The following is a 14,154-nucleotide window of genomic DNA, read 5'->3' as shown; positions in this document are numbered from 1 at the left end:
TTTTAATTCTTTTTGGAAACCGGTGAGTACTTTGCTGGAAAGTAATTAAATTCTTGTTAATTGCAGTGGCTTGGCAGCAGGAGAAGATAATGGACAGAGAGGATATATGCTGACATTTGTCATCGCTTACCTTCGGGTAAGTCACCTTTTGTCTACCTGCTAAAACTTCCATTAATTAATATGACAAAACAGAGATGTCTTTTTTTGAAGGTGCTTTCTTTGAAATCTAAATGCAGGTTGCCTTGGGTGATCTCATTCGACTTCTCCCAGGTTGTATCTCTGCCATTTCTGACTAGTGTTTATTCATGGAACTTCATCTGCAAAACACCATAAAACATTAATTTATGTGCTTGTTAAGAAAATAGGTTCTAATAAAGGGTAGAGAAAATTAGATTGAAGAATCCACTAGCAGTTGCAAAGTGAACGAGATCAGGCTTATAAATCTACAGGATGAATGTAATCAGAGGCTGGGAGAGTACTTGAAATACTCCTGTATTCACTCAGTTCTTACTCTGCTGTGGACACCTGCTTATGGCTGTAGTTCAAATCAGAACTCCAGGACAAATGGACCTTTAGTTTGAACTGCTGCAGCTGTTCTTATGAACTGTAGTCTTACTGTTTGAGAGATTTTTTTTTTTTCAGAATAGTATGCACGTTCTGAGTGCTAGGAATTACTTCACTTGTATAGTTGGGACAAATCCCTGAATTTCCCTTCACTTCAGCAGGCTACATGTAGAATGGGCAAAATGTTTATCTTTACATAGGAATGACATTCCAAATAAACGTTTCTACTAGGTATTATATTGATGAGCACAGTGGAGCTTTTGGCTTGATGCTATAGTGATACAAATATTTGATTAGTGTAGGCATACTGACAGTCTGACAAGTTGTCTCACTATAGCCATGACATCAAAATTTTTGTCATCTGTGTCTTTGAAGAGCTACCCTATTTCCATAATTATAAACTAATGTCACTGGGACAGATGAATATTTTTGCTAAATAGACTTTCTGTTTTCTCATACAAACCAACTAAAGTTGCTCAACTTTAGCTGTGTAGCATACACTGGAGTCCCAGATGTTGATGCTAAATGTTACTGATAATTTCCTTTCTCTATTTATTAGGACCTGGGCCTGGATTACTATGTAATAGGAGAATCGTTTGAGACATCTGTTCCTTGGGATAGGTAAACTGTGATTATTCTTTAGAATTGCTTGAAACTTATATTTGATTTCATTCAAATTATTCCTGACTCATGCATGCTCATGAGGAAACTCAATTTAATTTAGGCTGTGTGTGTATTGGAGGGTCCCTGATGATGTGCCTCAGTCTTGCACCTGTGTGTTCTTGCTAAAGTTGCTAGTAAATTACATATCAGGATTTTGTAAATGCAACGTAGGCAAGCATTCAGTAATATTTCTACTTAGGTTTGCTTACTGTAACAAATTCAAGACTTATAAATAATTTTTTTTTCTTTCCCTGGTAATGCAGGGAAATGAAAGAACTGAAAAGATAACTTTTGCCCAAGATAAAGCTAAGCTTATTTTATCAGTTGGCTATGGTTGAGAAACACTTGACCAGAACAGAGTTTAATGTATTAAATCATTTTGAATGCTTTCGTCCATTTGGTAAGCCAGAAACCTCTTATAGAGGATCTAAAGTGATTTGAATCAAAGCTTTACAGTATTTAATGCAAAGAAGTGGAAAGTGTGCAAAGTGTGATGACTTAAGCTGGCTTGCTATTGAATTTAGTGGCAATGGTAAGTTCCAGCCTCTGCCTTGAAGATTGGCATAGTATCTTAAATGAGTGGCAGAAATTTGTGGACAATTTTAAAGCCAAATTGCTCTTTATTTTACTTTAGTTTTGTAGATCTTGAAGTATGCTAACTGCTTAGTCACCAATTTGATTTGCCTCTTCATTTTAGCAGAGCATGACTTTTTATCTAAGAATTTAAGAAAATATTTGAAATTGTCCTCACCAAAGCAAGTGCTTTCAAAACCTTTTTCTACTTTGACTCACAAGAACTATGTAATTTTCCATAAATCAGTCAGCTACCTTGTTCCTGACTGGCTGAAGATAGCTGAATGAAATGTTTAGCTTTACTTGTTTATTCATTAAATGGATAAATTTCTCTTGTGTGTTACTTCTGTCAATCTGCAAAGTAGTTTTAAATCTGTAAAATGTCTTAAAAATTTGAATTGTATAGTATAGCACTGTAGGCCTTTGTGGGAGAACATACAACTAAAGAAATGGTTATTTGAAAAACAGTGATTTCTTTCAATTGTTCCAGCACTCTGGATGCACCTTGGTCTGCCCTGGAAATTTAAAAAAAAAAAGCAAAACAAGTATGGCTTATGACAAAGTTTAATAGCTCACTGCCATATTACAACGATAACTTTTCAAGCTGGCAGACTAGTACACAGCTGGAGTATCTCCAGTTTTAGCCTTGCAGCATACCAAAGGTCTGGTTATTAGCAGAGTATACAAGGCCTTAGAGTTCTCAAGCTTCCTACTCTGAGTTGTATTTGTCAACTACTTTGCCAGACATTTGAGGCTGGTTTTGCTGAGAAAGTAGGTGAAGGCATACAGGAGTGGGTAACCTCCATTTTCTGTTGAACACTTTTGACTCCTAGTCGTTATGGAAAGAGCTTTCATTACATACTCTGCTTCAGAGTAAACTTGCTATTCAGAAGTACAGAAAAAGCACTACTAGTGAAGTCATAATGATGAGGACCGTTTTATTCTTGGGACAACATCTGATCTACTTAAAACTAGTTCTAGAGGGCAATCTTCTGTTCTATTGGATTATAATTTTTAAAAAAGATAGCTGAAGTTGTGGATTTTTATGGAGTTGTATAAAATCATATGCTAAGTTTTTTATGTTTTAATGTGTTTTTTCTGTTACAGAGTTTTGGACCTTTGTAGGAATGTAAAGGAAAGAATAGTAAGAGAATGCAAAGAGAAGGGTGTTCAGTTTGCTCCTCTTTCCACCTGCAGGTAAACCATGCAATAGCTTAAATAATTTTTCTTGAATCTTTGATTAGTAAGAGAACTAAGGAAGAGGTTGTTAAAACTAGCTAGCTAGTAGGTAAAGTGCATCTATTAATGATATTACAAACACTAGTAATCTTGACTTTCCTCTTTAACCTGTAAGCTGATTACATGTAGAAGTGAGTAATTCAAGGGGTTAGTAGCATTTGATTAGTCTTGACACTTACTCTTGCTTATATGCACAAGAGTAATGACTTATTTAAGAGCTTCAACTCTCAATCAGAGCATTGAGTCACTCATGAAGTATGAGGAAAAAGGATACAAAGTTATTTTAAAAAAAGATGCTATCTTTTTCAATAAGATAACCTCGTGAGTAAGTTAACCTTACTCATAAGTAACCTCATGAGTTGTGTAATGTCACATAGGGGCTGGCTTAAATACCGTAAAGTTTTGTTTTTAATGCAGTTTTCTTTAACAGGGTGACACAGACTTATGATGCAGGTGCATGTGTCTACTTCTACTTTGCCTTTAACTACAGAGGAATTAGTGATCCTATTCATGTCTATGAACAAATTGAGGTAATGTGTATATGAGAACAATAGTTAAGGGGGAGGGAGAGAAACTGATGTCCTCTAATAATATACAGTGAATCCACTGGCCAAGCTAACTGAATTTTCCAGGAAAGATCTCAAATGTCTGTTTGTAAAGCTTTCATCATTAGCAGCTCCAGTAGTGCACCAAGTAGTTGTGCTCCAAGGTGACTATTTTAGACATCAGTAAATGAAGACTTAAGACTAAAGTACAGGAAAGCTTGAACTGGAGTTTGTTCATGGATGGCAGAAACTATCAACCACAAAACCAAACCCATGGGAAGCAAGGCTTTCTTAGTTATTTACAGAGCTACTTCTTTAACTCAATACTCAATTAGTCTTTAAAATATACAGTAAGACTATCAAGACAATATTTTATTAATGATACTGCACGTAGGGAGTAATGAATGTGATGGTGTGTCTCATGCTATTTCAGAGAATTAACTGCTGTGGTTACTTCTATTATTTTGGGCCTGGATAAGTGCTGGTCTAAGTCTACTGTGTTAGACCAGTTGTAAGCTGCTTTACCTTTTGCTGAAAAGCTCCAGAATAACTCTCTGCTTTAACTCTTTGGCTGATGAAACACTATATTACCTAGTTAGGGGAAACTAATATCCTTGTTACCTTGAAGATGTAACACTTAGACTATGGCCAAACTGGTTTTCATTCTACCTTTTAGTTCATATGCTAAAGCATCAGCACCAGAAATTTCCTAATAAGACTGTGAAGAAATGGTCTATATTTGTAACTAGGATATCATTCTTCTCGTGCTTTATTCTTTAGAAAATTCTCTTGACCCTAGCAAGTGAATGTGAAGTCTTATCTACAAGTTCTGAAGCTTCTGTGCTGTTGAATCTAGGGCATTGGAGAATGTAGTATTTGAGTGCTTATTTAATTGAACTTTATTAATGCTTAGATATTACCATTTATTGGAATTAGTTAGCAGTGTGATCACCTGGATACATGTGTTCCATTGCAGGTGACTAAATTTAATCTAACAAAGTGAGTTTGCCAACCAAGTATATGCACTCTGTGGCAGAGTGAAAAAGTCTCTAACTGCATAGGTATGGTTATATACATTATTCCTAAAAAAAAAACCCACACTTTTTTTTAAAAACATTTAGTGTTTGTGCTTAGGAAAGCTTTCTTTGTTACAACTTTCTAAGCTGTCTAACTTCTTAGTCAGAGCTGGATGGGAAAGAAGATTCTAGAGCTTCAAAGTGTTTAAATATTTCTTGACAAAAATCTGAACTTTGTTTTCTGCCACAAACTTTACCCATGAAAGAGTTGCTACTTGTGAAGTACCTCACTTCCTTGATTAGAATCTTGGAGATCTGGGTCTAAACTCTGGTCTGAATAAGGATCTTGAATCACTCTGGGGAGCCTGTTTTAAAACTTCTTTATTGCAATTTCCTTTTCAGTAGGCCCTTGACCATCTTCTAGATGAGCATCCCAGCCACTAGACTACTTTAGTTTTGGCAAGGAGGAAATGATCCAGAATATTCCGTACTGGAATAATAGATCTGTGGTAACAGATGCCATTTTAAATGTCTTGGCTTTTATAATGTTTCTTTGGAAAATCCCCACTTAAATACACCTGCGGACTTGAATGAAAATATTTACCTGTGTTGTGTACCCTAATTAATTCTGCAACTTTTCATGTACCTGTGTAAACGAGTACAACTTACATCAGCGAGCATTTCACTAACATCAAACATCTTGTGCATTTGCTGATGAATAAATACCTTATCTTTCCAATTTAGAGGGCTGCTAGAGAAGAAATACTTGCCAATGGAGGAAGTCTGTCACATCACCATGGAGGTAATGTTGTCAGTCTAATTAACCTTTTTCATACTACTAAATGTTCATGAGTACATAAAATAGTTTGTAATAGAACTTTGAAAAATATTTCACAGGCATTAACTGAAATTGCAGATGGGGAGGCGGGGGAGAAAACTTCTCACGTGTGTTCTAGACTTTCAGAAGTGTCCCTAAACCTAGTTTGCTTGATGTCAAGTGATTTGAGCACTTAATGTGTGTTTGTGAGCACCAGCTTCAGACCTTTGGTAGGAAGTGTACAGACTGAGAACGTGAAAATGTAGTTGATCAGTTTGTCTTAAGCAACTTCTACTGAGCCTTGTGTAGATTTATATTCAGTTACAAAGACCTTGAATGAGAATTTCAGTTTTAAGACAGTTTAGTGTCCCTTGTGGCTAGGTGAATGCTGTTAGCCCTAATTCCAGAGCACTTAGTGACAGCATCTGCATAAAAGAGCTAGTGACTTTAAAGTGGGTTATGTTGCAATCTACCATTTCTTGTGTGATTGATACTACGTAAGTATTGATATTACTGGCTTGCTGTCTGCTGTCTTCTGATTATTCAGTTTCCTCTCTTGGAGTTTGGGAATTATTCGTCCTGAGTTACTAGCCTCTTTGCAAGCTATTTTGTGCTCTAATATTAAGTTTAAGAACTGATGTAATGTATAAGTGATACTTCATATACCTGATGCTTTACATATGCTTTTCCCAAATATTGGGATTTCATGTGTCCTATATAATGCTGTATACTCAGATGTCAGAAGACTTGTTGTGAAGTCTGTTTGATTTGTGTAGGTAGCTTCTTTAAACTGGTTAACTTAATGCATTTTTCCTCTCTCCATGTCTTGGGGCTTTGTTTTGCCCCAGAAATAAGAGCAAAGAGGAAATCTAATGGCTTAAAATTTTGTTATTCTAAGAAAGCTCTATGTGGGGCAAACTGAAGGGGAGAAGTTGTACTTTAAAACATGTTGATGACTTCCTGGAGTTGAAACGTGTAGCTAGGACTGTTTTCAGGCATCTAGCTCTGATAGAAATTGAAATGGACTCTGCTTTAGCAATCATGATATTGAAAGATGTGTAGGTGATGATAACATGAGTAAAAACAGTTTCAGTGGTTTTTGTTAAATATGCTCTTGTTGTTCTCTGATTAAATCTTTAATATGGTAGTATAGTGGACTGCTCAAATCTTGCATATGGGATGTGGAATTGCCCCCTTGAAAGTACTATTGTATTCTCCCCTGCTGTGGCAGCTGTATTTTACTGTGACTAGTATTTAATCCATTAACTCACATGCAGCTGGAGCTTGTCACATGCTTGGATGTATTTGCCATCACCATATGAAACCTTGCTTACAGCATATGTTGAACAAGAAAAAAAAAATTGTTATGTAGCATTTTCAAACCCTTACACACTTGAACTTTCTGACTCCACAGATATGGAAAACTTGTTTTCTGTTAGGTTTCTTATGCTCCTGTTGTATGCATGACTGCCTCTTATACTAATAAATATTTTCTGCTTTTGTCTGGCAGATCATTGTGTACGATATTAAAGATCCATTTTTTTCCAGTGCTTAGTAAATGTGCTGCTGAGAATGAGCCTAATAGTATCAGTTTTATTTCCTGACCTTCAGGTCTTGTCACTCTTAGCACTGTTAAGACTGGTCTGTTGTGTGTGGTAAAAGAAATTGCACCAGTATTTTCTTTTAGAATTTGTCTTGTAATTGTGATTAATGACAGTTGTTTTCACTATCTGGAAACAGACAGGCTGGTTTGTCTGCCTACAATCACAGTGTGATAAATGGAGCTATTTTTAACTCTGGTTTTGTGTATCAAAGAAAACAGATGTAGTCTGGGACTTGAGGCTATAGGAAATACAAAGCCTGTTTAAGTCAAGCTTCGTGCACTCCTTGAGTGAAGAAGTGGTCATATATGGCAGTTTGAGATGTGTGAAGCTCTAAATTACTTTACATCTGGTGAAGTACTAACTGCAGGTAGACACATAGCTACAAGAACTGAATGAGAACTGAAATAATGATACTTTCAATTTTATGAAGAGTAGCTTCAGAAAGATTTTACTTTGGATTCTATTTTAACCTCAGTATCTCTTCTCTCTTCACTTCCCTCCAGGCTAGTGAAAAATATTGTAACTTTTAGGCAAAACTCACTAAAGGTAGCAGTACTGTGAGAAGATCCCCTCCTGCAACGGCTATTGAGACTTAAAGCTTGTAAGAAGCATAACTTTTATTTGTGAATGGATTACATAAAGATCACACCTTGCAATACGTGAGAACAGCAATATTCCAACAAAGAAATTGCAGAAATGTGTCAATACCAGGCTTTAAAAGCAAGCTTCTCATGGACACAAGAAGCTGTAGCAAAGCCAGACATATGCATCTGTGTAATTAATTTATCCTTTCAGTGTAACAATTACTTGTGTTTTGGGGGTAGAATATCTGGATATTTTTTTTTTATAAATCTGGATATAATTTCTATGATACTGCAACTTAAATGACTTTGTCCTTTTAATCAAATTGTCTTTTCTTTTTGAAGTCTTTGTCACTCTTGACTTTCAGATATTTAAATCTAATTGGTAAGTGTCAGGAATGGTTTTCCTACTTTAATGTTAGTGTTTAACACTCGAAGATGTTTCTTGATTATGTAACGAACAGAACTTACATTTGAGAAGAATCTGAGGCACATGTGTTGCTATAAAAATACACTCAAAGTACGTAGCTGATCAGATAGACACTTATGCAGGGGGAACTCAGCCATTCCCCAGTGCATCAGAAATTGATCTTTGTAGAGGAGGCGATCAGATTATTTTTTTTATGATCCTGGCAGTCTTGTCTAAATGTGGTAGATCATCTTCTCTAAATTTGTTGTGAACAAACTGCTGAAAGGCTTTACTAGTGGTTTTACAGTTGCTTTTAATGTGTGACTTTGAAGCGGTTTCTTATGCCTTCTTTATCTCTTTTAACTAATGCTATGACATAATTTGTGACTTAAAAGTTTTTGAAAAGGTATTCAGGTGTTAGATATCAAATTGTTGCATTTCTCGTCTTCATTTTCTACATGAGATTTTAGTCTTGATTACAGTTTTCACCATGCTGTGACTATGTCCTGCACTTAGAAAGGGGTAGTGTACATCTTTGAACACAGCTTTGATCCTTCTGCTTTTCTGGCCAGTGAGTATTTGTAGATTTGAGAGTCACATAAGTAAGGGTTGCTAAAGCCACAGTTAGTTTCTAGAAACTTAGCATTTAAAAAGCAGCATTAGGAATGACAGTTTCCTGTAGATACAAGTTTTAAGTTTAGATAAATGATACTTCTGATCATTTAGGGCAAGCCCCAAAACCACCCGTATTATTTGTCACACCTTGCATTCTTGAATTCCTGTTTCATAAAATACATCCTTTTTTGTATACATGAAATAACATGCTGAGGAAGTATCAGTAGATATGACTGGTGTATAAATACAACTATAACCCCTTTAGGGTGCAGCATCAGAGGAGAGCTGGCTGGGTTTGGGCCTGATCCCTTTTGTATTACCAAGCTAACCACCCACATAAAACTAAGGAACAGTGTAAAAAATTAATGATAGATTGTTTCCCTTGCAGGGAATGCTCTAACTAAGACTGACTACTTAAGGAAACAATTATCAGCTTGTGGGTTTGAAGAAAATACCACCATTTAGCTACTTAACATAATAGAAGTAATTTTCTTCCATTTTCTAGGCTGATTGACTAGAATAAAGGTTAATGTAGCCCAGGATCCACAGGTTTAGGTATAGTATCAATTTCCTGGCAGTTTATGCGGGAAAACTAAAAGAAACAAACGCAACACAACCAACCTTAAAAGAAAAAAAAACACACCACACCTCACCTTGCATTCAATTGCATGTTTGACATCACAATTCACTGTAATTCTTTGGCATCATTAAGATGCTGTGGCTTATTAAGCTATACACTGCAGTAATTAACCTACACAAACTACAAAATCTGAATTATAGGATTCCCTACGGAGGCAGTTGAACACATTCTTTTCTCCTCTACACAAGAAAAGCATCTTTCCTTTAAGTTAAGCGCTGGAGACTGATCATACTTTCATCTTAAAACTAAAGCTTGCTCAACTGATCGGAATGAGTTTAAACTGACGTTCGTCAGACACAGAGTAACCTTATGTGAATATAATAACACAATTTTCCTTCTTGGTCTGTTAAAAGTCTTAATAGAATAGTCATCCTCAGTGCCTTTTCCACTGGATAAATGAAAGGACTTTCTGATTCATCAACACAAACTTGAAAGTACTTAATTTGTTTGGAGATCAGGTGAAAATGTGCCAGATGTTACAGTGATGGTAAGTGTTAATTATGTAGTAGTAGACTTCAGACACACTGGTCCAATATACTCCAGCACTACTACAGCATTAGATTATTGCACTGACCTTTCTCAGTATTGTGGAGTTCTCCCTAGAAGAGTAACAACCCCTTAAGCAATTTCCGAGATTGTAGAGATGCTTTCTGTAGACGCAACTAGCTTCAGGAAGAGTGTGCAACAGCTGGAAGAACCTCATCCTTATGACCTGTTACTGCTTTTGTAGAGCTGTTGTTCTGCAATAACTGTCTCATTAAGTTGAAAGGGCTGGAGCAGAGGAAGTCTAGGGCCATGTGCAGTGCCACTAAAGTCTATTTCCACTGGGACCACACACTGCTGTAAATCTGTTTTGCATGGGTGTAGAGTTATTCCTGGGATCCATCAGCTACACTAAAACTTTTCTTACAAGACTGTTCATGTGACCCCCAGTACTTCATATTCCAAAAGTGAGAGAACCAATTGCTGCCTGCTGTTTGCTACCTCCATCCTTAGCAGCCAGATTTTTTGCAGCCATCCAGATGCATTTTCAAAGATGAGCAAGGGTAGGTTTCATGAGCTAGGAGAGCTGTGCTCTCATTTTATCGCCTTTGTGGCCAGCAGGTATGTGCTGCCCACCTAATGCACTTCTCTTTGAAAAGCCGTGCACGTGGGAAACTGTTGTCACTTTTGGCAGAGAATGTAATATCAGTGTGTTTGCTTGGTTGTTTTTTTCACAGGAGCAGCATAGAGTATGGTTGCACTTCATCAATGCGTAGTTTATTCCTTACCAGATTAAAAGGTCACTGGAAGCAGGAACAGCGTTTCTAATGAAACCAGCTAAGGGCTGAACTGGGGAAAAAAATTACTTATCCAGCTCACATATTTTTCTTTCATACATGGACTGTAATGATGATAAAACTTGAAAATACTGCAAAAATAAAATTGGTGTTGGACAGTCTTTGAGAGTTGCTACTGAACAAGCTGCTTGGCTTTCTGGTCTGGAGTACTTTCTGTGAAGGAGACTCTGGGGTGTTTGTACTCTCTGTAATAGGTTGGGCTTCAGATTGAGGACTTCTGGCTTCCTAGCAGTGAATGTTTTGAGGCATTAGGCTGCTCAGCACACCTCAGGAACAGGGCACTTGCCACTTAAACTTGAAAACTAATTCTGTGACACTTCATCTTGGATAATTAAGATACAAGATTAGGTGTCTTCAGAGGAAGGAAATGCAAGAAGGAAAGGCTGTGTTTGTTTCCAGTTGGGACAACAAGGATTGTGTGTGTAATGGTGTATATAGCCGAGTTGACAAGTAGTGACTTGTTAAGCTACTACAAATTGATTGCTGATTTGAGAACCTTATTAATGATGTTACGATGTAGCATATAGACTCAGGTGAATTTGATCTCAGTTTTTAATTGAGAAAAGTATACTGAGCTGAGAGCCTGTAAATGGTAGACAATTGGATAAAATCTGGTTCCGTGCACTCTCATGTAAGATCTGTATAAAGGGCATCATCTAGGCCTAAAACTAAAAGTTCTTTCTCTAGGCTAGAAACAGGTCATTTTTTTTCTAGTCCATGGCAAGATCAGGCTTAACTGAGATCTTTTATTGTTGGGAAAGTTAAGGCTTCCTTGAGCCCAAAGTTGTTCTTTGGCTAGGTTTAGAGTGGAGGTAAGCAACTTTTCCACTGGGAATTATTTTTATGTTCATGGTAGCATCTTTTACTACTATGGCATTTTCTTCCTCCTTGAAGCTAATTGGGTTGTCCTATGGAGGAGGAACAGAATACTTACAGGTCAGCACTAACCTGAAGTGAAACAAATATGAACATTGCTTTTCCAGGCAGGGCACTCATCTGCATGGAGCCTTTCCTTCACTTGGTCTATTTTGCATGTAATCGGATGGACCAGCTTAGAGTTCTAAGAGCAAGATCGCTTCAAGACTTTTTAACTCTAATAGGAAAACTTGAGTAGCTGAAAAATCCATGTATATCTTACTGACATGAACAGTAGGAGCAGAGGCTCAACCTAATGTTATCAAGGGGTTAAAATCTTTTGAACATGTTTGTGAAGGACTGCTGGTAACTGTAGTACAGCTTTTTTTTTCCAGTTCACTAATCAAATGTATGTTAGATTTATTATTGCAGAAGTATAAACCATAGAAAATTTGACAAGATAGATGTGTAAATTATCACTTTGACAGAACTAATGATGCACTCCAAGCACCTTCTGTTTTCCAGCACTTGGTGAGCGACTTCATTAAATATGCAACGACTGTTTGGTGCTGCTCAGACAGTAGTTCAGTTCCTTGTGGAATTGCATTATTACTGGAGGTGTAAAAGAGGCAGGCATGCTAGCTGTTGGGCATCCTGCTGTGATTCTAATGTGCTCCATCTTGTTGGAGCAGTTGTTTGCAGTCTTTTCAGGACAATTACATCCATAACCACAGGACACATTCACTGAAACTACATTACAGATAACAGTTGAGAATGGTAATGACTGTTCTTCAGCTGCTTGTGTAAGAGCTAGCGTGAGTGACTTGAGGTGATGGTCAAGCCACAGCCATGATTCATTTTTTGTAATATTAAATTTAATTTATAGTTAAAGTATCCCTAGATAAAATTCAACTCTATCAACTCGCTCAGTCAAATTGTAGTAATGATGTATTTACAGATGGGGATTTTTTCTCTTGAGCAGGGCTGCAAAATACAACTGCAGTTCCTACCACATGACAAATTCTTTTGTCCTTCAGTTACAATCTTTGCTCTTGACGTGCGTGCTGCTAATAGTTGTTTTCTAGCAACTGCAAATTTTGTTCTTTCTCATGTTATTTGCTTTTCAGTTGGCATTGTGGCTAGCTCATATTCCTTAAGGTATAAACAAATATACTCTGTTCTCCAGAGGTGTCCCTGTAATTTATTATTCTGATGACAGTTTGATGGTTACCCTGAGAACAGGGCACAAAAGATGGCTTGAATTTAGCTTCAGATACTCTTAAAGCATCTGTCTTTCAAACCTTTACTATATCGCATCATACTGACAAATGGATTGTGTTTCAGGCTGACAAGTTAAATGCTATAATGTGTTTAATGAAAAAAAGAAGTCCTTTATTTTGAATGATCTGTTAAATCAGAGTTGATGACTTGGTTAATTAGTATGTGAACACTTGGCCATTTAACAGGACTATTGTGAGACTAGTGAAAGGAGTTCTTAAACGGCTGGTGTTTCAGCTTTGCTTTCTATTTGGTACATGTTGTGAATATCCGTTTTTACATGGGAAGCTAAGCTCTTGCATAATGGTAAGTGCAATTACCAGCCCATGTAAAAGCTTTTAAATGAAATAGGGTATTTTGTTGATTTAAAACTACATTTTAAGCCTTCTCCTTAGAAAACAATGTTTTTCTATTTAAACCAATACTGTTTTAAGTTTGTTTGATTTTTGAGTTATGTTTTTACTGTAGAGCAATCGAGGTGAGGGGTTCTGCTTTTTAGTAATCTCCTCTTCAGTTTCCTACTTAAAATGAGTTTGGTGGCTTTTTAAAACTTACTACTGATTCCCTATTTTAATAGAACATGTGATTTCTGCCTAAGCTTCATCTAAATTTCATAGTTTCTAAAGAAAGTAGACAGTGTGGAACACAGTCTTCCTCTGGGAGTATGCTGAGCTTAATGAGCTTGATAGTCTGGTGGGCTCAATAAATCAAATAAAGCAAAACATTTCTCATTTTTGAATAAAAGCATTTATCACACAGTGTTTATTCATTCATGGTCACAAGATTGATTGGCTCCTAGAATCCTGCCATATATTGAAACACTTTGTTTTTGTTTTTCCAGTAGGCAAATTGCGGAAGCACTGGATGAAGGAGAGCATCTCAGATGTTGGCCTGGGAATGCTGAGATCTGTTAAAGAATATGTGGACCCCAATAACATCTTTGGAAACAAAAATCTTTTATAAAACCCTACACAACATGATGTACTAAAACTTCTTCAAAATTACTGTTGAAATTCCTTGACTCTCGTTGTATTGATATCCCAGTAATCAAATATAACATAGACTAAACTTTAAAAACTAGTAACTTACGTTGATTTTTGCCACCTCGTTCCCCCTCCCCCCAATAAAGTGTAAACATCACTATTAATGTTTATGGATTTTTACTTACAATGCTCTTAGACTCTTCAACAACCCGCTGGGCACAGTGTCTTATCAACCAGGAAATGCAAGTTTGGTTTTCCAAGTTCGGTTAGGCAACACAGCTGACAGTATTTTAAATGCTGGATACTGCCAGATGTTTCCTACTAAAGCATCCCCTGCAAGGACAACAAAGACTGACAACAGTGTTTTCTACAGAAGCAGCTGCTCAACCCAGCCTCTTGCTAGAGGAAAGCTGCTAGGAGACAGATGAGAGA

General features: G+C 36.8%; 1 protein-coding gene across 1 annotated transcript in view; it reads left to right on the top strand.

Moving 5' to 3' along the window:
- The window catches only part of AGPS (alkylglycerone phosphate synthase), a 57,641-nt gene extending 43,762 nt beyond the window's left edge, over window positions 1-13,879 (top strand). Inside the window, 6 exon segments of the mRNA XM_086615775.1 lie at window positions 67-136; window positions 1,124-1,185; window positions 2,908-2,997; window positions 3,470-3,569; window positions 5,345-5,402; window positions 13,581-13,879. Of these exon segments, the coding sequence (XP_086471901.1) occupies window positions 67-136; window positions 1,124-1,185; window positions 2,908-2,997; window positions 3,470-3,569; window positions 5,345-5,402; window positions 13,581-13,702 (502 nt within the window). The 3' untranslated portion in view covers window positions 13,703-13,879.
- Window positions 13,880-14,154: the final 275 nt, after the last annotated feature.

Source organism: Tauraco erythrolophus, chromosome 8 (genome assembly GCF_009769465.1).
Source record: "Tauraco erythrolophus isolate bTauEry1 chromosome 8, bTauEry1.pri, whole genome shotgun sequence".
In the NCBI taxonomy this organism is placed as follows: domain Eukaryota; kingdom Metazoa; phylum Chordata; class Aves; order Musophagiformes; family Musophagidae; genus Tauraco; species Tauraco erythrolophus.
The sequence above is the reverse complement of the archived record's forward strand: the minus strand, read 5'-3'. Positions and strand labels throughout refer to the sequence as shown.